General features: G+C 41.2%; 1 protein-coding gene and 1 pseudogene across 1 annotated transcript; both read left to right on the plus strand.

Moving 5' to 3' along the window:
• The first annotated feature begins 1,228 nt into the window (after positions 1 to 1,228).
• Positions 1,229 to 2,158, plus strand: LOC144275165 (olfactory receptor 14A16-like). Its single transcript, XM_077834314.1, has one exon. The coding sequence runs from the start codon at positions 1,229 to 1,231 to the stop codon at positions 2,156 to 2,158; it is 930 nt and encodes a 309-aa protein (XP_077690440.1).
• Positions 2,159 to 7,761: 5,603 nt separating this feature from the next.
• Positions 7,762 to 26,160, plus strand: LOC144274871 (olfactory receptor 6F1-like; annotated as a pseudogene).
• Positions 26,161 to 26,438: the final 278 nt, after the last annotated feature.

Genomic DNA, 26,438 nt, shown 5'->3' on the forward strand with positions numbered 1-26,438 from the left:
TGAATTTTCCTTTGAAATAAAGTAGAAATTGTCTGACTACTCCTACCTGGAAACTTAGCTTTTTGCCAGGGTGGGGAACATGAATATTGTCCAATAACACCATAATTTCCAACCCCATTCCCTCTATTGCAACCGTGTTTGTCTGTTTCAAAGGGGTAGCTGCAGGATGGTAAAACTGAGTACGTAGCAAAGTTGGTCGCCCAGAGAATGTGTTTTAAACATACTAACCTCTCTAAACTAAAGCCTTGAGAGTCAAAGCTCCCAGACAAAGGCTGTCGCTCTTTATCCTACCCAAGGACAGGCAGGAGGTTGATGGAACTAGAACCCAGATCTCCACTTCTACCATCATAGCCTCTGTCCCACACTGCTGCCTGCTAAACAAAAATACTGTCAACATGTGCACAGAACATGTACATAGGAAGACACAATCCATCCCCAAAAGAGTTCACATTCAAAGTACACAAGACAGACAAAGGGAAGGGGAGGAAAGAGAGGCAGCAGTGACTGCTCCATGGTCACAAAGTGACAGAGGCAAGACTAGAACCGAAGTCTCCTGACTCACACAGCACAGAAATAAAGTCACAGAGGGGAACCACACAACCTAGCAGCAACTGAGCGATGCGACCAGCCCATCATCACCCAGCAGTGGGAGTGCAGCTGGGATCTGGTGCCATAAATCAACGTGTAAGTAGGCATCAGGCGGTATGTGGGATGTTGGGGTGGAATCATCACAAAAAAGCTGCCATGCGGGAAGCTGGGTGATTCTGTGCTGTGTTTCTCAGTTAAGTGGGAATCAGACTGTGCTGGCATTTTAGTATTTTAGTTGGCCAAGTTGTGAGCCTGCTGTCTATAGCAATAGGGGCATAATTTTGGCTCAGATTGTTGGATTTGGGTTGTACTTTGTTCCATCTTTCATCCTGCATTTGATCAAGCCACATCTTGGGCCAGATCCTCAGATGGTGTAAACTGACCCAGCTCCAGTGACTTTAAGGGAGCGATGCCAATTTACACTCCTGTAATGACGCACCAGAGTAGTGCCCTGGTTGTGAGCGTTGAGAAGCCCTCACTACTCCAGACAATGAAAGTGACAAGTGCTGTGCACCTTTGACATTCACACCATGAGATATCATGGAGAGGGGAATCAGTGTCATTCCGTCTCTCACTATAACCCTGACCATTGCTCTTGTCCTTCCCTCCACAGCCATCACACAATGAACTAAGAAAGATAATGTCCAACCAAACCACCGTGACCGAGTTCCTTCTCCTGGGATTCTCTGATGTTCGAGAGCTGCAGATTTTGCACTTCATGGTGTTTCTAGTGCTTTACCTGGCAGCCCTGACAGGGAACCTTCTCATCATCATAGCCATAGCTCTTGACCACCACCTTCACACCCCCATGTACTTCTTCCTGATGAGTTTGTCCATCCTAGACCTCGGCTCCATCTCTGTCACCATCCCCAAATCTATGACCAATTCCCTTATGAACAACAGGTCCATTTCCTATTCTGGATGTGTCGCCCAAGTCTTTTTCCTCATCTTCTTTGCTGTAGCCGACTTCGCCTTACTCACCATCATGGCGTATGATCGATATGTCGCCATCTGCAAACCACTGCACTATGAGACTATAATGAACAGGAGAGCTTGTGTCCAAATGGCAGCCAGTGCCTGGATCAGTGTAATTCTCTATTCTTCATTGCATACCGGGAACACGTTTTCGATAACCTTCTGTGGAGGCAACATGGTGGATCAGTTCTTCTGTGAAATCCCCCAGCTACTCAAGCTCGCCTGCTCTAACTCGTACTTCAATGAAGTTGGGATTATTGGATTTGGTGTGTGTTTAACCGTAAGTTGCTTTGTTTTTATAATTGTGACATATGTTCAGATCTTGACCACGGTATTAAGAATCCCCTCTGAGCAGGGCCGACATAAAACCTTCTCCACATGCCTTCCGCACCTCATTGTAATTTCCATGTTTCTTTCCACTGTTGTCTTTGCCTACATGAAACCCATCTCCAGCTCTCCGTCAGCTCTGGATCTCGTGGTGGCTGTTCTCTATTCCGTGCTGCCGCCAGTGATGAATCCGATCATCTACAGCATAAGGAACAAGGAAATCAAAGCTTCCCTGAGGAAACTGACTGGGTGGAGGTTATTCAACTAGAATAAAATGTCTGCGTTTCTCTTATGAACATGGTTTTATCTGTGGTTTTTTACAAATACAATCAACTGATGACATTATTGTCCCCATAAGAATATGGTGTGTGATTTTTTTTATGCAAAATGCTGTCTGTATAGTGGTAAATCCACACTAACTCCACTCAGTCAGTGGAGTTCTTCCAGGTTTATACCAGTATAAGTAAGATGAAAATCTATCTATCTCCTGCTTTTATACTGCCACCCCTCACCATGTTATCTGACAGGTTTCAGAGTAACAGCCGTGTTAGTCTGTATTCGCAAAAAGAAAAGGAGTACTTGTGGCACCTTAGAGACTAACAAATTGGTTAGTCTCTAAGGTGCCACAAGTACTCCTTTTCTTCATGTTATCTGAGTACCTTCCACATAAAATCAGTAGCCATTAGAAAGTACCCAGTGGACTTCATGGAGTCTCTGGTTCTTCTTCTTTTTTGGGGTAAAAGCTTTGCTTGGGGTATGATGGCTTTTGGGTGTCTGTTTGCTGATGTGACATAGTGGGATACGGCAGCATCAGATCATGAACTCTGTCTTCTGCTCTCTGGGTAAATATTGATATGGTGACTGCAGAAGTCTGGGCTTGCTCAATAGCCGTCTATCGCTCTTTGTTCATGGCAGCTCTCCTCCTACCTGAGAAAGGTGCCTGTTACTTTGCTGAAGGACTATCACTCAGAGAAATCAAGACTGACTTTTGTGGCCTTTCACCTACAGGCCCTGCAGCATGGAATAAGTCTTTTGCTGTATAGGGAGTCTGCAAGTGATGCGCCGGAGGGAGGGGCGGGCAGCATGGCTGGTGAGTCTGGAAGTCTTAATTTTAGCACATGACAAAGAGACAGGGGACCTATTTAAGTGCAGAATCCTACCCTGTGTCAGGTGCCAACCATAATCCCATGTAAGAAGGATTTGCAGGAGTTCCTTCTATCTAATCTAATCTAATCTAATCTATCTATCTATCGTAGGATTCCACACTGTCACACATCACCATGCTATATGAGCACCTTCCACCTAAAATCAGGAGCCATAGCAAAGCCCCTAGTAGACCCTGAGGAGCCAGAGACTCCGTTCCTTTTTTTGTTCTTCCCCTCAGGGTAAAAAATATGATTGTGGTATCAGTGCAATTGTTTGGTTCCTGCTTCTTTCTCAGATTTTTTTATTTTATTTTAGGGGTTTTTTTGTTTGTTTTTTTTACCGGTGGATTGATTTGTTTCTTTATGAGGTGGGAGTGCCTGGGCACAGGAGCACCGGAAGCTCCCTAGAAGTGGGGGGCCACCGACACCTGATCCCAGGCCCCACTCCCACACGGCCTCTTTCCTCGAGGCCCTGCCCTCATGCCACCTCTTCCCCCTAAGGCCCTTCCCCATGCTTGCTCTTCTCTGCCCCCTCCCCACCATCGCTCACCCTTAAGGCCAGTAAAAAGTGGGAGCACACAGCCCTCCCACTTTTAAGAGTGATGGATCCATGGCCCCCTGCTCCCCCCCCCATCTCCATTCTGGTTCCTCTGCCTGGGGAGATGCTGAGTGTTTGGGTAGACAGTGTTGTCAGTAAAAAGAAAAGGAGTACTTGTGGCACCTTAGAGACTAACTAATTTATTTGAGCATGAGCTTTCGTGAGCTACAGCTCACTTCATCAGATGCATACCGTGGAAACTGCAGCAGACTTTATATATACACAGAGAATATGAAACAATACCTCCTCCCACCCCACTGTCCTGCTGGTAATAGCTTATCTAAAGTAATCTTCAGGTTAGGCCATTTCCAGCACAAATCCAGGTTTTCTCACCCTCCACCCCCCCACACAAATTCACTCTCCTGCTGGTGATAGCCCATCCAAAGTGACAACTCTTTACACAATGTGCATGATAATCAAGTTAGGCCATTTCCTGCACAAATCCAGGTTCTCTCACTCCCTCACCCCCCTCCAAAAACCCACCCCCATACACACACAAACTCACTCTCCTGCTGGTAATAGCTCATCCAAACTGACCACTCTCCAAGTTTAAATCCAAGTTAAACCAGAACATCTGGGGGGAGGGGGGGAGGGAAAAAACAAGAGGAAATAGGCTACCTTGCAGTATTTTCTCATTTATTGGGCATGCCCGTATGTCATCTCCTAGATGGGGTTTTCCAAGCAATGGGTGAAGTAACATCTTGTATTGGCCCAATTTCTGTTGTTGAGAGAGACAAATTTCCAAGCTTACACAGAGCTCTTCTTCGGGTCTGGGAAAGGTGTTCAGAATGTCACAGCTAAATACAAGTTTCAGAGTGGTAGCCGTATTAGTCTGTATCAGCACGTTTTAAATTTTCATCCAGATTTGGGATAAAAACCAATTTCAAAATATTGGAATTTCCTCTACAATGAAAATTCCAACCAGCTCCAATTATGGCTGGGACTTCCAAAGATGCCAAAGGGACATAGGTGCAAAAATTCTATTAAAACTCTCTCAGGTTCCTTTGGTAAACCCAGCCTACGTCTTTACCTCCTTTGAAATCCCCAGCCTTAATAAGTAAAACACTTTCCAAAAGGTAGGAGGATACAAAGGTAAAAGTTAAAGTTTATTTACACTCTGATGATAAGACTGGTCTAGATACAAATATACAAAAATACAAATAAGTCAGGCATCAAGGGCAAGATATGTAAAGGTATTTAGGAACCTAGTGGGATTCTCAAAAGCATCTAGGTGTCTATCACCCATTAAAATCAACAGTCCCCATCAACAGTTATGTTTTGAGAACTATCAGTTAGCCAGTTTTTAATCAATTTACTATTGTTTTTGTGTTGTGTTTTTTTTTAAATAGTGTGATGTAACCCTGAATCAAACCTTTAGAAAAATGCAAGTTTATTACATAAACACCATTGCCTTTATCAATCAGAAATGTCACAGTTAAATTAAGTTCATTTGATAAAAAACATTCTGTGAAAACATACTGATCACCATTAATTGAACTTCTTTCTCCCTTGTAATTCCTTTTTGTTGAAAAATGACCATTTTCAAAAATGAAAATTTTTGTAAAGAACTGTTGACTTAGTGAATTTTTGTTTTCTTTTTTTAACTAAATTTTTCATTTCAATTTTTGACAACATTTAAACGGAAAACTTTATAAAAAACGTTATTGACTTATTTCCATTTACCAACATGTAGGACCCCCAAACTTAGAACCCTTAAAAAGGGAAATAAGTTTGATTTTTTGAAATTCTTCACTAATTAAAAAAAAAAATCCACCATCGTTGTTCATCATTCTGTATTTCCTGCATGTTGTTCTTTAGTCTACTGTTTAATAATTTTTCAGCTATTGAATCAGGAAACAGACACAATGTTGTGTGAGTTGGCCAACCAGTTATAGATCACAGATAATGAAAACTCTGGAGTTGCTACAAATTTAAACTTAGAACAAACTTCTGAGTGCAGATTCAGTGTCACTAAGGTCTTGATCCTGCACAAGCTTTATGCACAAGCTTTCCTTCCTAGTGTGAGTAGTCCCATTAGAATCAACTGGACGACTCAAAAAAATATAATTTAGCACTTGAGTAAGGATCTCAGGATGGGGGCTGTCAAGGTTCCTTCCCCACTCTGAACTCTAGGGTACAGATGTGGGGACCTGCATGAAAACCTCCTAAGCTTCCTTTTACCAGCTTAGGTTAAAACTTCCACAAGGTACATATTAATTTTACCCTTTGCCCTTGGATTTCGACTGCCACCACCAAACTTTATCTGGGTTCCTGAAAGAACAAAGTTTGGACACGTCTTTCCCCCCAAAGTCCTCCCAACCCTTGCACCCCACTTCCTGGGGAAGGTTTGGTAAAAATCCTCACCAATTTGCATAGGTGACCACAGACCCAAACCCTTGGATCTTAGAACAATGAAAAAGCATTCAGTTTCCTTACAAGAAGACTTTTAATAGAAGTAAAAAAAAAAAAATCATCTCTGTAAAATCAGGATGGTGAATACCTTACAGGGTAATTAGATTCAAAACATAGAGAATCCCTCTAGGCAACACCTTAAGTTACAAAAAAGACACACAGACAGGAATATTCATTCTATTCAGCACAGCTATTTTCTCAGCCATTTAAAGAAATCATAATCTAACACATACCTAGCTAGATTATTTACTAAGTTCTAAGACTCCATTCCTGTTCTGTCTCTGGCAAAAGCATCACACAGACAGACACAGACCCTTTGTTTTTCTCCCTCCTCCCAGCTTTTGAAAGTATCTTGTCTCCTCATTGGTCATTTTGGTCAGGTGCCAGCAAGGTTACCTTTAGCTTCTTAACCTTTTACAGGTGAGAGGATTTTTCCTCTGGCCAGGAGGGATTTTAAAGGGGTTTACCCTTCCCTTTATATTTATGACAGGGGCCTAAATGTGAATTACTAAAAGTAATGTCCACATAGGGCCTGATCGAAAGGCCATTTAATTCAGTTGAAAGATGTTCATTGATGCCAATGGGCTGTTGATGAAATCTCTCAATAGATTTTAAGGGACAGATTTTCAAAAGTATTTGTAGCTACCACTGAAATCAATGGGATTTTGTGTCTCATCTGCTGAAGTGCTTTGGAAAAGCCCACTAAACAACTATCTGCATCTTTAGACACCTAAATATCTTCGAAAATATGCCCCTTAGGAGCTCACGTCCGGTAGATTTTCAATAAAAATTAAGCTCCTAGAAGCTAGATCTTTAATCATATTTAGGGGCCTATCTGAATCTTTAGGTGCCTAAATTCCTTTGCAAATCTGGCCCTTAGGCACTTCTGAACATTTTACTCAAATACAAAAGTTGTCAATGTAAAACTGGAACCAGGATTAAAAGAACAACAACAAGGACAGTTACTACCAAAGGGAACATGAGCACAGGCTGAGAATCAGACCCAGTAACATTTAAGCCATTCAAAAACAACTTCATGTCCCACTGAATACCTTCCATAAAGCCTCCTTCACCTCTTTGTTTCTCAGACTATCAAAGAAGAGGTTTAACAGCGGAGTTACAATAGTATTCAAAGTGTTGACAATCTTGTTCATGTCCAAGGCATTCTGTCTGGAAGGCCTGACATACAGGAAGATGGTGGAGCTGTACCATATAATCACAAGAGTGAGGAGGGAAGAGCAAGTGGAAAAGGCCTTTTGCTGGCCTTGGGCTGACGGGATTCTCAGTATGGTGGAGAGGGTGTAAATGTAGGAGACCAGAGTTATTGAACATAATCCCAGGATGACAATGATCGAGATGATAAAAGCTGCCATCTCAGTCACGTAGGTGTCTGTGCAGGAGAGAATGATGAAGGAATCTATGCTGCAGGAGAAACAAGTAACGACATTAGTGCCACAGAAGGACAACCTAACTCTCAGAGATTCTGGGATAGAAATAGCCAGGAAACTACACACCCAGGAGCCAAGGGCCAGCTGAGCAAACAAGGTGCTGTTCATGATGGTGCTATAGTGCAATGGGTAGCAAATAGCCAAATAGCAGTCATAGGCCATGGCAGAGAAGAGGAAATATTCTGTGCCGCCCAGGGAGAAAATGAAGTATATCTACAGGATGCAGCTACTAAAGGGGATGGTTCTGCTTTTCCCCAGGAAAATCGCAATGGTCTTGGGAACACAGGCTGTGCTGTATCATATCTCCAGCAAGGAGAGGTTGCAAAGGAAGAAGTACATGCGGGTGCGGAGTTGATAGCTGGCCCTCACTAGGACTAGGATGGCAACATTTCCTGCAACTGTCAGGACATACATCATGGTAAACACCACAAAAAGAGAGATCTGCAAATATTGACTACCGGGGAAGCCCAGAAGGATAAATTCTTATATCCTGGACTGGTTTTCCTTCTCTTTTCCAGTCACAGGCTCCATCTGTCAAGACACAAGAGACCATAATTCAGGAGAAGCTTTGTTACATGGATTGTTAGACATCACAAGTACAGTTTTCATTGGTGCCTGTCAAGATTCCTTCTTCACTCTGAACTCCAGGGTACAGCTGTGGGGACCTGCATGAAAGACCCCTAAGCTTATTCTTACCAGCTTAGGTTAAAAACTTCCACAACGTGCAAACTTTGCCTTGTCCTTGAACCCTATGCTGCCACCACCAAGCGTGTTACACAAAGAACAGAGAAAGAGCCCACTTGGAGACGTCTTCCCCCAAAATATCTCCCCAAGCCCTACACCCCCTTTCCTGGGGAAGGCTTGATAAAAATCCTCATCAATTTGTACAGGTGAACACAGACCCAAACCCTTGGAACTTAAGAACAATGAAAAAGCAATCAGGTTCTTAAAAGAAGAATTTTAATGAAAGAAAAGGTAAAAGAATCACCTCTGTAAAATCAGGATGGTAAATACCTTACAGGGTAATCAGATTCAAAACATAGAGAATCCCTCTAGGCAAAACCTTAAGTTACAAAAAGACACAAAAACAGGAATATACATTCCATCCAGCACAGCCTATTTTACCAGCCATTAAACAAAAGGAAATCTGACGCATTTCTAGCTAGAGTACTGACTAACTTTTTACAGGAGTTCTGAGCTGCATTCCTGATCTGTTCCCAGCAAAAGCATCACACAGACAGACAGACAGACGGTTTGTTCCTCCCCCTCCAGCTTTGAAAGTATCTTGTCTCCTCATTGGTCATTTTGGTCAGGTGCCAGCGAGGTTATCTTAACTTCTTAGCCCTTTACAGGTGAAAGGGTTTTGCCTCTGTCCAAGAGGGATTTTATAGCACTGTATGCAGAAAGATGGTTACCCTTCCCTTTATATTTATGACAGTGCCTACATGATATAGAAGCCTAAATCCCATTACAAAATCATGTAAGTTGCTTAGGAGCCTAAGAGCTAGAGTTTCAAAAGTGTTTAGATGTCAACGGTGCTGACTGACAAAAATGCTTAAGCAGGTTAGGCACCTAATCTGGTTAGGGGTTTTTAAAAATCCCACTCAGCATCTATCTGAAGCTTTAGACATCTTCATACTTTTGAAAATCTGGCTCTGAAAGATTAAAGCTCTTTTGAAAATTGGATGTAGTCTCTCAAGTCACCCAGGGCCAGATTTTAAATGGTATTTAGGCATGTAGTGGGATTTTCAAAAACACCAAGGCACCTAAACTGATTGAGTTCATTGATTCATAGATTCCAAAGCCAGAAGGGACCATTGTGATCGTCTAGTCTGATTTTCTGTATAACACAGGACATAGATCTTCTCCAAAATAATTTGTAGAGCAGATCTTTTAGAGAAACATCCAATCTTGATTGAAAATTTCTCAGTGTTGGAGAATCCACCATGACCATTAGTAAATTGCTCCAAAAGTTAATTACTCTCACTTTACGCCTTATTTCCAGTCTGATTTTGCCTAGCTTAAACTTCCAGCCATTGTATGGTGTTATCCCTTTCTATGCTAGACTGAAGAGACCATGAAGGAATTTATAGACTGTGGTTTATTCACCCATTAACCTTCTTTTTGTTAAGCTAAATAGATTGAGCTCCTTAGGTCGGTCACTATAAGGCGTGCTTCCTAAACTTTTAATCATTCTCATGGCTCTTCTCTGAACCCTCTCCAATTGATCAACATACTTTTTCAATTGTTGACACGAGAACTGGACATAGTCTTTTTCCTGTTTATGCATCCAAGAATTGCATTAGTCCTTTTGGCACAGCATCACACTGGGAGCTCATGTTCAGCTGATTATCCACCATGACCGCCAAATCTTTTTCAGAATCACTGTTTCCCACAATAGAGTTCCACGTCCTGCAAGTATGTCCTACATGCTTTGTTCCTAGATGTAGACATTCACATTTAGCCATAGTAAAATCATATTGTTTGCTTGCGCCCAGCTTACCAAGCGATCCAGATCGCTCTGTAACCCTGTCCTCTTCATTATTAACTACTTCCTCATTTTTGTGTCATTTGCAAACTTTATCAGTGATGAGTTTATGTCATCTTCCATGTCATGAAAAAATGTTTAATAGCATTAGGATATGAACAGAACCCTCTTGGACCCCACTGGAAACATACCTGTTCCAAGACAATTCCCTTTAACAATTACATTTTGAGACCTAACCGTGAGCCAGCTTTTAGTCCATGTATTGTGTGCCATGTTATTTTTGTATCCTTCTAGTTGTTTAGTCAAAACGTCAGGCAGTACCAAGTCAAATGCCATAGAGAAGTCTATTATATCAGCACTATTGCCTTTATCAATCACAATTGTAATGTCATCAAAAATGATACCAAGTTAGTTTGACAGGATCTATTTACCATAAACCCACGTTAAATGACATTAATTATATTACTTTATTTCTTTATTAATTGAGTCCCTTATCAGTGTAATGATGCTGGTTCTGGCGGGACCCAACGGAGAGTGCCCATTCAGGACAAATTGCTTCAAGCAGGGCAGTTACAGCCCAAGGCTGGGGTTTCTGTGCACACCAAGGCAAACCAAACCAGCCAGACAGAGAAGACTTTGGCTAACCACAAGTCACACAAGCAATTCCCTTAGACACCCCAGTTTCCCAGTATCACCACCAGTGCCACACGTTATGAGGACAAATGGTGATGAAAACCAAGACCCTAGTAAAGGGAAAAAGGTTCTCTCCATCCCAAAGGACCAAGCCCCAGACCCAGGTCAATATACAAATCAGATCTGACCCACAAATCACTCTGTTGCCAATCCTTTAGAATCTAAAATCTAAAGGTTATTCATAAAAGGAAAACGATATAGATGAAAGCTACAATTGGTTCAATGGAATCAATGACATACAGTGATGGCAAAGTTCTTGGTTCAGGCTTGCAGCAGTGAGAGAATAAACTGCAGGTTCAAATCAAGTCTCTGGAGGACATCCACAGCTGGGATGGGTCTTTCAGTCCTTGGTTCAGAGCTTCAGTGTGCAGCAAAGTTCCTCGAGATGTAAGAAGCAGAATTGAAGACCAGATGGAGGAGCTGCAGCAGCTTTTTATAGTCTCTTGTCATTTGGCCTCCACTTTCTTTGTCCTCAAGACAAGCTTCCCAGCACATGGCATAGAAAAACCTCAGCGTTCTGTCCATAGGCAGGTCCCTGCATACCTTGCTGACTCAAAGGGTGAAAACCAACGCACCGAATCAGTTCTCCATCTCTACCCCAGTCTTGATTTCTGTAGGTCACAAGAGATACCCATGGAGTTAAACAGTTAAAATACATTATTGAATGTTCCTTGAATGTTCAAGTCAGAATCCAATGCCTGAACAGTTATTACCACCTCCCCTATCTCCCTAAGCCTCAATCAGCTACTACTTGCAACTAGAGTTTGTCAAGAAACAGGGCAAAGGAAGGGAAGGGGATCCTGATCATTTCATCATTTTTCCCATTGACATTGGAAATGTTGATGGCACTTTTGATCGACTAATTGTTCATTCAATCTTCAGCCAGTGTTCTTCCTTGTCAAAAGTCCCTCCATGCTCTTAGCTGGGATTTTCAAAGGGGCCTAAGAGAGTTTGGTACCCAATACCCATTGAACTCCATTAGGTTATGGACACACGGCATGTAGAATTTCCCTTGATTCTGGATGTCCATATTTAAGGGATGATCTTGACTTGCACTCTGGAGAATCACTGATATGCAAATCCTATTTTAACAGATCTACGGAATTTAGCATGAAGAAGAATAGGAAGAAAAATTTCCCAGTTTCCCTGAAAATTTCCTTTCTTCTAATATTAAGGTAAATGGGTCAGTCTTGTCCTCTGCTATTTTCTCCTTCATGAATCTCTGCTGTGCTCTGTGGCAGGCACGACTTGTCTTTGTTCCTCAAAGGCTCTACGATGAACATTTTACATTGGTATATTCCAAGGCAGAGAATCCTAATCTCTAGTTCCAGCACAACATTGCCAAACTTGAACTCCTAATCTTTTCTCCTAGATTCTCCCTCATTTTCCATTCTCCAGCTCATTTCAGAACTCAGCTACCCTTCCCAATACACACCTTTGGAACACTGGAGTTATTTATGTGTCTTCTTCTGAGTCCAGGACCATGATTTTTGTCTTTGGTGAAGATATTCAGAGGCAAAGAGGGCAATTCTGTGGCCCAACTCCCACTGAAAATCCTTTGACAATCTCCCCCTTTGTACAGAACATGAAAACTGATTTTACATTTTGCCCAGGATCAAATTCTAACAGCCAAGGAACAGACGTCATAACTAGGCTTGGAAGGATTAGATTTGTATTGGTGAATGTTGGTAAATGTCAATTTCACCACACACACACACAAACTGATGAAAATGTATTTCCATCGATAATACTCAAAATTTACAGATAGGCAAAGTAAGAAAAATACTGCAGGAGAACTTATTAGAGTCAAAATCCAGTGATTTAGACTTTTGAATTAGGCTTACAAATGGATTAGTGAATGAACAGTAAAAACAGGTATGATCTGTTGAATTAAGGCTATTTACTTTTTATAGTTTAACACGTGATGTTGACAATTTGTGGTTTAATGGTTTATAGAGCTTTCACTTTTTGAATCTCAGTGTTAACTACCTTTTTTCTGACAGTCTCCCACTCCCCACTCCCATAATTTTGTACAACTATGAACACTGAAATAAATAAAAAGTGGAGAAAAAGCTTAAAACTAAACATTGACAGTACCCATCAAAATTATAAATAATAAAAATAAAATGCTGCCAAGCCTATCCATGATATATTAACATACAAGTGAGAACAGAACGAGAATTTCATACAGAATTATGTACCAGACAAAGTGCTTAATTGTCAATGCTCATTAAGTATAATCCCTAGCTTTTGTGCAATGCTTTTCATCAGTAGATCTCAATGCATTTTACAACCGGAGTCAGGGTCATTGTCCCATTTTACAAAAGAAGAAGTTATAAACCAAAATAAATGTACCTGATTTTGCAGTGCCAGACCTTAGAGGCACATTCCATGCCCAGCTGAGACAGAAATAAGACTTTGCCCTCAAGGATAAATGATTGATTGTCACTGTGCAATGGGATTTTCAAAGGAATTCAAAGCAATTAAAAATTCAAATCTCATTGTGATTCAGTGGAATGTAAATGCCTGATTCCCACAGACTCTTTTAAAAATCTCACCCATAATGATTATCCTCCTTATGCTAATCTGAGCTAGTCTGGCAAAGATAATAATACCTTGTATTTATAAACCTCTTTATATCTTCAAATCACTGTCCAGTCCTAAGCTATTTTATTCTACAACAGGTTGAAAAGAACTCCCTTTGTAGCCATAACTTCAGTGTTGTTTGGAATGGGCCCAATGCCCCTCTGTAGTAAATAGTTAAGCATTATCAATCCTCTGCCATATGAGCAGAAAGTAGGGCAGAGGGGTAAAAGATCTTTCTTAGGGATGCATCAGAAGTCAGGGGAAAAGCCCGGAACAGAGACCAAGATCTCCTGCCTTCTAATACCCTAAACTTCATAGTTACAGAGGGCCTGATCCAATAACAGAGGAAGTCAAAGTTATTCTATTCATTCACTCTAGTAGACTTGGGAAGAAATTCATGGTGCTTTTTCACCTGTAGATTTCAAACCATTTTACCAAGGTGGGTGAGTGGTATTATTTCATTTATTTACAGATGGGGAAACTGAGGCACCGACAGTTACTCTGACTTTCACACAGTAAATGAGTGACAGAGCTGGGACAAACTCCAACTCCTTATTTCCCATCTACCAGACCAGGCTACAGCTGAGATTTCAAAAGCTGCCTAAGGGATTATGGGGCAAATTCTTAAAGGCTTTTAGGTGCGTAGTGGGATTTTTCAAAACAGCTAGGTGTCTAATACCCATTGCAATCAAGGATTTTTAGGTGCCGAGATGCTTCTAAAAATGTCATTAGGTGCCTAAAAACCTTTAAAAATCTGGTTCTTAAACAAACAAATGCCCTTGAAAATGAATGAGGAGTGGGCATCCATGTGGTATTTGTGGCTCTGAAAACCTAAGTCTACCTCTAAGAGAAATATCCAATCCATTTTTACATTCTTATCTATGCGACTCAATAAATTACAGCAGCAGCAAGTTCCATAGATCTATCATATAGTTATTTTCTCTTATGCATTCAAGAGTTGAAAAAGATGAGTGAAATTTAGAAAGTGAGAAAGTAAGTGAGAGAGAAGGAAGTATGTTACAGATGAACCAGTTACTCACTGGGAAACCTATTCCTTCCAACCAGATATGGCCCAGTAGGTCACATTACCAAGTATACAAAAAATAGATCTTAATACAAGTGGTTTAAAGTATATTTCTGGGATCCTCTCTCTCTCTCTCTAGTGGACCTAACTTATTAGCTTTTGCTGACAGAACTAGCCAGAACAGACCCCCTTCACACATTATATTCTCTCCTTAGAATGAGGCGTTCTTGGATTCTGAGGAAAAAAATGCACTGCGAGCCATATTTTTTCCTCCAGCTATAAATCAAACATTTAAAGGTTTCATACACAAAATCCTCCTACTTATTGCATAAATTTCTATATTGGTTAGAAACTCATTGCATTACCATTTTGTCATCACCCTGCTGTCTTTTTCCCTTACCTGCTTCGTTTATGTATGGCAACTCAACCGGTCCAAGAAAGAAGACTAATTTATGTTCCTCAGAAGTGCTCTTGGGATTTGGTCTCAACAGAATTTCACTGTCTTCTCAAGAATGTGCCAAACCCTTGGCTTAGTAAGGACGGTGTCCTTGTTTAAAGAAGAGCACTGGAAGTCAGGAGACCTTGGTTCTGTGTCTCCATTGACTTGCTGATGTACCACTGTGAAATTGTTTAAGTTCTTTGTTCCTCAGTTTCTCCGTTTGTAAAAGACAAAAGGCCAGATTTTTCAAGGTATTTAGATGCCTACTGAAATTTCCAGAAGCACCTCGGAATTTACAACTCATTGATTTCGGTGGATGTTAGGTGCCTCTGTCCTTTTAATAATCTCACTAGGTGACTAAATACTTTTTCAAATCTGGCCCTAAGTGGCTGCCCAAAGTTAGGCAACTACGTCCACATTTAGGCAACCTAATAGGTGGTCTAAGATACAGAAGTATAAAGCACCAGAGGCTAAAGACATTCAGACGTCTGAAGGTAGGCAGATAGGCACCTAGTGGGAATTTCAGAAGTACCTACGCAGGTTAAGCACACAACTCCAATTCAATTCAATGGGGTTTAGGGGCCTAGGCTTTTGAAAATCCCACTAGACACCTAATAACCTTTGAAAATCTGGTGCTAAGACACTTTGGTGCTTTTGAAATATTTGCCTCTAGTCTACACAAAAAGTTGTACTGACATAATGAAAGATGTGATTTTATACCAATTTAGCTAAAAAAGTGCAACTTTGTGTGTGGATATTATATTGGTTTAAACCTCATGTATATCAATTTTCAGGTGCAAACTGAACTGATATAACCAGTTTTCAACCTACGACTCCACAAAGACACAAAAGTTGCAGTGGACTAAATAAACATATTGAAGTTAAGTTGCTGTGTCTTCTCTGTATAGACAAGCCCTAGGGCCAAATTTTTAAAAGTATTTAGGCACCTAGTGAAATTTTCAAACCTTCTAGTTGCCTAACATCCATTGAAATCAATGTTTTAGGTACCAAGGTGCTTTTCAAAATCCCACTAGGTGCCTAAATACCTCAACTAATCTGGCCAAAAATCACTTTTGAAAATAGGATGGATAGTTAAATTTTCAAGTGCAGCTAATTGACTAAAGAGCCAAGGAGACTTAAGCTCCTAAGTCACCTAGGTGCTTTAGGAAATTTTACCCTAAGGCTCCCTAGTGTGCTTGAATGTAATATAGTTTGAATTCTAGGGACTTCAATGGAAGTTAGACACCAAGGTGCTTTTGAAGATCCTGCTAGGCACCTGTTTGTCTCTTTAGCACCTTTATACCGTTGAGGATCTCAGCCCTGGTGCTTAGCTATCCAGTTCCACCGGGTTGTCATTGTGCTCATGAAATCCTGAACTGCTCAGAGCATTTGCCATCCACATGGGTGTGAAAATGACTGAGCAATATCAGGCATCATCCCGGTAAATACAATGGGAATTTGCTGGGCTAAGGACTGAATAAAATTTAAGTCGGGGGTAAAATAATTGCTGAAATTATGCACCTGATCTCCCTTCCCCTTCCAGAGATTTAGGCTGGGATTTTCAAAGGCGACTAAGGGAGTTAGGTTTCCAACTCCAATTTAAATTAATGAGATTTGGGCACCTAAATTCCTTTAGGCACATTTGAAAATACCAGTCCACTTTGGCATGGACTTAAATGAGGCAGGACTGGCCCCTAACGCAGAAGCTACTCCCCATAATAGTGTAATACATGTGAGAAGAGAATCAGGATCTGTGACTTTATGGCCTTCAACTCCGTGAGAGATTCATGATAACATCACTAGGCTTGACAACATGGACACCCCATTCTAAATGATAGGTCAGAGCTCCTAAATGTAAATGAGCTGCAAAGATGAGAGCACGTGTGTTTGTGGCTAGAATACTAGAAATTGTGACTTGTTCCAGTTCAGAGCCAGTGGGCAGATTCCGTACGCCTTAGGGTGAAAATCATCCTGTGCAGAGAAGTACTTACCTTACACCTAACCCTCACAGAATCACTTAAGGAGGTCTTCAGTAGTGCAGCGGCTGAATTCGATTCCTCATCTCAGCATGGGACACAGGACCAAAGACATAGGTTGATAGAAAACTACAGCTGATATAGTGAGTTGATGACCTGTATGATATGAATTAGTAAGTCTTTGCTCACATTGTGGTGGAGAAATATCAACATTGCATTTGTCACCAGTTTGCACCCTGTTGTTGGAGTCTAAGGAAAGCATCTGTAACAGTGACCAGTGCCTGGTGTTGGAAGAGTCCTACACATGGGTCTAGTCTGGTGAAGAAATGTGGACAGGCCAGGGTAATACTTATGCTAAGCTCACTGGCTTCAGCCAAGTCTTTGCTCGACATGAGTGTTGCTTGCGAAATTCATCCGTGTGGAGAGACTTGTTTAAACAATGCTTACAGCGGCTGGGTAAGACAAAAGTGTTTTGTACTGTGTTGAAGGACATAGATAAAAGGAAGTTAATCAGTATAATACATAAAAGGTATTGCCAAAAAGTCCTTGTATTGTGAAAAACAGAAAAGTCCCTATATATGAGTGGTACGATCCAAGTAAATAAACCAATTGGAAAAGGGTCACGATGACATAAAAATAGCCTGGACAGAAAAAGTTTTGTAAACTGAAGCCTGCACATGTATATACTATGGGTTAGGTAACACACAATGCTTAATGTTGATTGGACGGTCAGATAACGTGTAAAGGTATAAATATGCTAGAGTGTAAGGGAATAATCAGACCCTCGTAGGAAAAATCGACAGTGACTATGCCCCCAAGAGAAGGTAATCGGGCAATATCTTTTTTTGTATATCTGTCATTCATTGCTTTTATGGTAATTGTAACGTGCAGGGCCTTACATCTGGTTCAAAGAAAGGTTTGAATGAATAAACCTGACTGTCTCAGTCTCGAGTGTATGGTAATCCTCACCAAATGCTCGTCCTTCAGAAAGAGCTGTAAGAGGCCACATGCAGAAGCAGTTATGGGAACAGCCTGCCCATACTGGAAGTTTCTTGTGTTAGTAGAAGCAAATGTGAAGAAGAACAAATGTAATGCATGATAGCAACTGTGAGCTGAACAGAAAGTTCAGCCACCCATGGGATCATAAACTGTTCCTCAGAAAGTAGCTCATGTGTGACTTTTTCATATGACCTCAGAAAAGATGTAAACATTCTGTGGAGAACTAATCATAAGGGAGTTTGCAAACATATAAAATAACTCTTCCTCTCCCAAAGACCTTGTATTTTCCATCAATATCTGAAGCAACCACCGAACTTGATCTGAGGTTAGAAAATTATTTTAACTTTGTTAAAAGGGTATTATCTAGACCATCCCTGACAGTGTTTGTCTAACCTGCTCTTAAAAATCTCCAAAGATAGGGATTCCACAACTTCCCTAGACAATTTATTCCAGTGCTTTACTACCCTGACAATTCAGAAGTTTTTCCTAATGTCCAACCTAAACTGCCCTTGTTGCAATTTAAGCCCGTTACTTCTTGTTCTATCTTCACATGTTAATGAGAACAATTTACCTCCCTCCTCCTTGTAACAACCTTTCATGTACTTGAAAACTGTTATCATGTCCCCCCTCAGTCTTCCCATCTCCAGACTAAACAAGCCATTTCCCTCCCCGCCTCCCCCCCAGTCTTCCCTCATAGGTCATGTTTTCTAGACCTTTAATCATTTTTGTTGTTCTTCTCTGAACTTTCTCCAATTTGTCCACGTCTTTCCTGAAATGTGGTGTCCAGAACTGGACACAATACGCCAGTTGAGGCCTAATCAGCGCGGAATAGAGCAGAAGAATAACTTCTTCTGTCTTGCTTACAATACTCCCGTTAATACATCCCAGAATGATGTTTGCTTTTCGTTTTGAAACAATGTTACACTATTGACTCATGTTTAGCTTGTGACCCACTATGGTCCCAAGATCCCTTTCCCACAGTACTCCTCCCTGGGCAGTCATTTCCCATTGTGTATATGTGCAACTGATTGTTCCTTCCTAAGTGGAGTACTTTGCATTTGTCTTCACAGAGTTTCATCCTGTTTACTTCAGACCATTTCTCCAGTTTGTCCAGATCATTTTGAACTTTAATCCTATCCTATCTATCTAATCAATCGTCTTCTTAGTGTCCAACTTGGTTCTGGGTGCTTACAGTTCACTACCTTACAAACGAGGTATTTTTTTAAAGGAATTCAATATTTTTAACATAATTTACTGTGAAAGGCATACAGTTCCCTGCAAGCCAATAAGGTCTCGTTGATACAAGGAAAGTCTTAAAAGTCTTGAAAGTAGGAGGAAAGACTTGAAAAGATTAACTCTACCATTCAGCTGAGATGAGTCCTTCTTTTTATGGAGAAAATAGAATATCACGGTTGTTTTCATCATTTTCATCATGATAAAGGGCAGGCAAGTAGATTTTGTCAATCAGGTGTTTTAACTGTTCCGGAAATTTTGCTAGGTTCAGCTCTTTCCATCTGTGGAGACTGAATACAAAGAGTCAGATCCTCAGTTGGTCTAAATAATCATAGCTCCATTGAGAGGTCTGCTGAGAGAAATTTGGAGGCCCGGTAAATTATGTTTTCCCCCTCCCATTTCACCCTAAATAGATAGTTTTGTGGGGGCACTGAGCTCAGGACCTCAGTACAATTGTTCCACCTTCCCTCTCTCATCAGCCCTGTCTATTGATAATTCACACCAGCTGAAGGTTTGCCCAGGGAGAAGATTTGCTGAATGATGAGTTGCAGTAAGTTCCATTGTTTAAAAATGTTTAAAAATTTTACTTATTTTCCTCACTTTACTCATGTGAGAGGAACCCTTGATTTCAAAGGAATCGTTCATGTGAGTAAATTTAGGCATTTTTATTTTATATATGTCTATATATGCAAGTTTATTTATGTATTAACTGTTTGCAGAATCAGGGCATTAGATGTTATTCATAGGATATTATTCATAACAAAATAAATGGTTTATACTGAAGAGGGAGAAAATATAATTGTTGATTGCCCGTGTTGATTAGACTTTGATACAAAACATTTAAGGCTGGGATTTTCAAAGGTGTCTGAGGGAGTTAGGTGCCCAACTCCATTACATTTCATAACTCCCTTTGGATCCTTTGCAAATTCAAATCCAAATAGGGAGGGGGACTAAATTTAGGTTATGAAAAAATGAAAAATCAGAACACCCAAAACAAGCAATCAAACAAAAGAACATTCACTGTAAAAGTCATTGATAGATTTCAAGGTAGGGACAACTTTTTCAAAAGTGGCTTCTAATTCTGAATGCCTCAAATTTGAGACCTCAGCATTAATCCATCTGTGAAGGAAACTTTTGGCCAGCACTGGGAACCTGATATTTTTTTCTGAAGGTGTTTTAGAAACTTGGCATATTACAGTTTTGCTGTATTTCTGGGGCTTGCTGTCTGTTGCTTAGCACAGGTGTCTAGGAGTGAGGGTACCTGGATTCTGTGCCGAGCTCTTTTCGGGATGCGTAGAATAGCTGTTGTATCAAAGGAACAGGAATCAGTACACTTGGGTTCTATTCCCATTCTTTGAGGGGAGTTAGGATCGTGGTTGGAGCAGAGGGGGGGCTGAGAATCAGGGCTCCTGGGTTCTATTAGCGGTTCTGGTTGAGAAGTATGTTTGACTGACTAAACGGGGAGAAGAATTGCAGACTCCTGGCACAGCTGGTCAAAAATGTTTGAAATTCACAGTTTTGAGGAAATTCTTCATCAGAATTTAAAATTCTGATAAAAAAGGGATGCATTTTTAGGAAAATTGCTTCCTATGTTCTTTGGTCCTCTCTGGCCTGAACTTTGCTGTAATTGGCGCATTGCATGGCCTTGCACACCTCAGTCTCAATTGGTCAAAGGAGGTTGCAACTGACTCATTTTCAACCACCCAAAATGAATGCTGGTTTATAGATGTAAATGGTTATTTATGCTCCAAAATTGAGTAGCTGTCCTCTGAACTGCAACTTTGTATAACATCCCCACTCCAACTTGGGACTTCAGCAGGCTTAGAACCTGAGACTTTCTGCACAAAAGGAATTAAATGTCCTCTTGCATTGTAGGAAGGAAATTAACAGGTACAAGTCTCATGTGTTCAGTATTGACCTAAGTCTGCTCCCACTGACTCAATGACAAAAATCCTATTGACTTCCTTCCTCGGGAGCAGAAATAGGCCTATACTGAGAACTTTTGAAAAGCTCACCCTATTTAGCAGGGATTTTCAAAAGAGACGATGGGGTTTTGTTCACTTCTAAAGGAATCTCAGATTGTGCTGAATGCCTAACACCCATAGGTCTCATTTGAAAATGATTTGGCTCCTGAATCCTGAAGAATTTACAGGAAAAATGTTGTTTTTTCTGTTGAAATTTTTCAAGGTTTTGTCAAAAGGAAAACCCCCACCCCCCCACACACACCCAGAAAACAACATTTTATTTGAAAAAATTCAATTTAAAACAACAAAAATATCAATTAAAATAAAATCAATCTTGGGCTTTGGATGCTGACTGGAAAAAACGTGTTTCATTGACAGAAACTAAAAATTGTGTTTTTCAAGGAGCACCTGAAAATGGAATTTCTATCCTGAAAGTTTCTTTTTGGTCCAAAAGCCACTTTCCACTGGAAAAAAAAGTTTTCAGAGGAAAATTTAGGACAAGCTTAAATTCACCCTGTGAGCAGGAAGGCTCCAGAAATGTAATAGCAATAGGATATTTTCAGCCTTAAACCATTATTTCCTGCCTCTTTTCATTACCTGCTCTTTCTGTGCATCAAAATCATCTATATCCCACAAAGCCACGGTTGTGTTTAATCAGTTTAATTTCATGTCTTCATTTGTTTTGGCAGGTAAAACAGCTGACCGCACTGGAAAAGGGCTATCACACCAGTGTGAAGGAATTTATTCTCCTGGGATTCCCTGGGACCCAATATTTGCAGATCTCGCTCTTTGTGCTCTTCCTTGTCACAGGAAATGTGGCGATCATAGTCCTAGTGGCAACCAGCCGTCACCTTCGCACCCCAATGTATTTCCTTCTCTGCAATTTCTCCTTCCCGCAGGTATGGCAGACCACAGCTTGTATCCCAAAGACACTTGCCAACCTTGTGTCCCAAAGCAAATCCATCTTCTTCGTCAGCTGTGTCCTACGGATGTATTTTGTTTTCTCCCTAGGATGCACAGAGATTTTCTCTTGGCTGTCATGGCCTACGATTGCTATTTGGCTATATGCTATCCTTTGCTCTACAGCTCCATCCTGAACAGCACCTTGACTGCTCAGCTGGCTGTTGGCTCTTGGTTGTGTGGTTTCCTGGCTATTTCTGTCCCAGCATTTCTGATCACCAGGTTGTCCTTCTGTGCCCTAGTGTCATCCATCACTCTTTTGGGGACATAGCACCGTGGATAGTTCTTTCCTGCACAGATACCTACCTTATTGATCTGGTGGCCTTTATCATCTCCTTCATCGTCATCCTGGGCTCCTGTGTCATAACCCTGCTCTCCTACCTTTACATCATCTCCACTGTACTGACAATCCCATCAGATAAGGAATGGAGAAGGGCCTTTTTAACTTGCTCTTCCCATCTCACAGTTGTGATTATCTGGTTCGGTTCGACCATTTTCCTACATGTCAACCCTTCCATGCAGAACTCATTGGAATTGACCAAAATAGTCACCGTCTTGAATACTATTGTTACACCCCTGTTGAACCCTTTCATCTACACACTGAGGAACCCAGAGGTAAAAGAAGCCCTGAGACATGTATTCAGGGAAGCGATGTTTTTCAAAATGTGCTGGAGGTCATTGGCTGTCACAGAAAATGTGATGAAAGAAAAATGAGTCTGCACATGGAAGATATACCAAAGTTGATAGGGTACTGAAAAAACAACAACAATCACTGAGGGCCAGAAGTATAAAGATAATTAGCTGCCCAACTCCAATGGAAATCAGTGTGAGTTAGTTGACTAAATACCTTTAACAATCTGGTCCTTAGTGTCTCACATCCTTGAACATTTACAGCCAGATTGTTAAATGTATTTAGATGCCTAATGGGATTTTCTATGAGTTTTAAGGGCCTAGATACTTTTTAAAACCCCACTAAGCACCTAAATACCTTTCAAAATCCAGCCCTTATGCATTATTATCCTCTTACTTTGTATTTAATTTAAAATGAAACAAATTGCACATGTGCCAATTATTTATTTCTATTAAAGCCTGGCCTGTGGAGAGGATAGAGATATCAACAGGCTTGGCAGAATTCAATTTTTATTTTTTATAATTTTGACAGAGAATATCAAGGTTTATTTGTGAGCATTTTTTAAAAAAAATATTGTCTATTTGTATTTTCACACTTGTGGGAAATTACTGTGGCGTGTCAGACAACAAGGTGGGTCAGAGAATAATTATTTAACGACAACTGGTTTTTTGGACCTTTTTTTTTTTTGGACGGTTGACGTTCTGCGTGGCGAAACTGGCATTTCCTGACATTTACTGATAAAAATTTAACCCTTCCAAACCGAGGTAAGATAAACCCACAGGAACCTCAAATCAAGACCCCAGTGGATTTTGAAGGGGATTCAGAATAAAGTTCTGGTTCCAGTTCCAGACTGGGTAAAAACCCAGATGGGTATTTTTGTAGGCTTCTTTTTTCTTTGTTTTTAGTACACGGGCATTCCAAAATTTTGGAAAGATTGATGTCACACGGATTCTGCCGGTTTGGACTGAAAATATGTGAGAATAGCTTACAAAATTTTGATGATGTCAAAATTGAATCCAGAATCTTAGTCCTGATTCACCTTTAAAATCACAGTGTGAGTGGAGGGGGATCCTCACCTCCCACTCCCTGATACCCCCTCACCCTCGCTGCGAGCATCTCAGCAAGGAGATGAGACGTCGTTAGAAATCATGAGATTGGCTTTAAATAATAAATGTTGGGTTCTTTTGATTTGCTGTCTGGTTTTTGAGTCTGTAGGGTGCACTTCATGTTTTTATGCTTTTCTCTGTAACCATGAGTATGCCCTGGTGGCAAGAGGACTGGACTGCAACTAGGAGAGTGAAGTGAGCTGTAGCTCATGAAAGCTTATGCTCAAATAAATTGGTTAGTCTCTAAGGTGCCACAAGTCCTCCTTTTCTTAGTTCTGTTCCTGCCTCTGCCATTGGCTTGGTGGGTGACTTTGGGCAAGTAATGGTGTTAGGGGGCTGTATAGTCTGCAGTCCATCAGGAAGTGAGTGGGTGGGTGGGTGAGTGGGCAGGGGGAAATGGGAACAGGGATGGGGAAATTGGAATCATGTTTAGCTAAGGGCAGGAACGGGAACAGGGACACAGGTGTAAGGCTGTGTGGTATCAGAGCTGGGACGAGGGACACTAAGGAAGGAAAGTGGAATCATGCTTGCTGGAAGTTCACCCCAATAAACATTGAATTGTTTGCACCTTTGGACTTCGGGTATTGTTGCTCTCTGTTCATGCGAGAAGGACCAGGGAAGTAAGTGGGTGAAGGAATAAGCCCCCTAACAAATGGCTTCTCTCTGTGCCTCAGTTTCCACATCTGTAAAATGGGGATAATGATTCTCACCTCCTTTATATAGTGCTTTGTGATCTATGGATGAAAAGAACTACCAAAGAGAGAGGGATAATGATTATGTAAAAGAAAATATGAAAGCTGATCTGTTGATTCAAGCAGTTGAGATTTGAAGAAAAAGAACAAATATTGTGAGACAGACATTAAAAATCATAAGAAGATCCTAGCCCCACTGACGTCAACGACAGAACTTAATTTCAGTGAGGCCAGGATTTCACCCTACATTGTCCAGAATTTTATCTTAACCCAACATTCAAACCCTTTGAGGCTTGCCTGCTGTCTAGGGCCAGACCTTCACTGCCAATTTACAGTAGATTAGCATCCAGTCTACCAAATGGACTTAAAACATACGGATGTGCTATGTACAATTAATATCGCTTCATAAAATAACATGGAACTGGTTAAGATTTTGTGCCATCTGATTTACCTAATATTCACATAAAGATCATTGTAAGTGGTCACTCACTGATTCACATAAGCAGTGTCCATGTTTCCATTGAATCTTGAGCCCATTGAGTTTCGTGAGTGTAAATTCTAACGTTTCCATGCACTCACAGGCGTTAGAATAGTGAAGTGCCTCTGAAATGTGGTGCTTTTGTGGATAGCTATCACTTTGGGCCTGGTGGAGGCTGTTTTCAAAATGTTAAAGGTTATGAAAGTGATACGTACAAGGAAGATTATGTCCACAAATCGTTCTCAACCAATTTAGTTTATTCTGTGAATTCTACTTTTTTGAGACACTATGCACTTGATCAGTCTGGATTTATTTATTGTTGGAATACCTAGATAGTACAATAAATTTGATTAGATAGATAGATGTGTATGGGGACACAGAGAGAGAGAATTTTTGTTAACTGTGATCACCATACAGTTAATACACCTTCATTTCCCCTGATACTTGAATAGAATTTTACTGGTAGCTTTGGTTTCTCTTGGCAAACATGGATGTTTCAAATGGAATTTCTAGACTGTGCTTCACTGGACCATCGGAGCACCTGAAACAATTCAGGAAATATTATTTGATGGTTCACAAGGATAAAAGAATAATTCAAGTTACTGATTTCACAACGTACTCAACTCAGTGTACAGTGATAGCAAGACATAGAAATACAGCAATTAATGTGAATGAGGGACCTGATCACCTCATACGATATGATTTTTATTGTGCGCTTTTTGTCTAATATGCAATATAAATCCGAGGCTCATGGTTTGAGGATCTGAGTATTTAAATTAAAGACTTATTTATCCTTCCTATGGAGTGATTATCAAGTTGGGATACAAGCTTGGATACTGATGTTACAAAGGGACATTGAACCAAATTCACATCTGGTGTAACTCACTTGACTTTGGAGAATTTGCCCTAGTGTCTCACAGGAACAGAGTGGGTGGACAAATATCTCCTTCAACATGAGCCCTATATAAATACAAAAGAGGGATACACATTGCATTGTAACTGCAGTCCTCTTACTTTAAAGTGTAATGGCCCTCTGAGCTGAGCGGTGACTGAGCCTAAGGCTGTGACTTCCTCTGCCTCCATCAGAGGGGAAGGGCCCGTCCCGCTCCCTGCACCCAGACGGGGCGGTGGCTGAGCTGAGAACCCAGCTCCCACCCCAGAGCAACCAGCTCAGGATGGCACGAACTCTCCTTCTGCTTGTGCTGGGTAAGTGACCTCCCTCGGCCCACATCCCTCTGTCTGTCTGTCTGGAGATCCCCCCGTCCAGCATCCCTCCATCCCTCTGCACCCCCATCCCCTCCCTGGAGCTCTCACCTCTTCTCTTCTCTTCTCTTCTCTCTCCAGATTCTCCCCAGGCTGGAGTCCCCCGCAGATAACAACCTCTTCTCTCCTTGCTGAGAGGCTTGTAGCGAGGGTGAGGGGGTATCAGGGAGTCAGGGGTGGGGATCCCCCTCCTCTCACACTGTGATGTTTGGAACTGCAAGGAAGGGGGGATCCCTGGGTGCCCCCCGTGTCATCCCCTGGGTGGGTCAGGCTGCCCCGTTCACAGGTGCCTCCTATGAACCTGCCTCAGCAGCAGCTACGGTCCAGAGCCACTTCCATGGGGGTGGAAGAGCGACCCCAGCTGAAGCCTGCTTGTGGGGTCCATTTAGTGGGTCCCAGCTAAGGCCGTAGGG

The sequence above is a fragment of the Eretmochelys imbricata genome, chromosome 14 (assembly GCF_965152235.1).
Source record: "Eretmochelys imbricata isolate rEreImb1 chromosome 14, rEreImb1.hap1, whole genome shotgun sequence".
In the NCBI taxonomy this organism is placed as follows: domain Eukaryota; kingdom Metazoa; phylum Chordata; order Testudines; family Cheloniidae; genus Eretmochelys; species Eretmochelys imbricata.

Excerpts from the sequence above, each read along its gene's own strand:
- LOC144275165 (XM_077834314.1), top strand. The coding sequence starts at position 1,229 with ATGTCCAACCAAACCACCGTGACCGAGTTCCTTCTCCTGGGATTCTCT.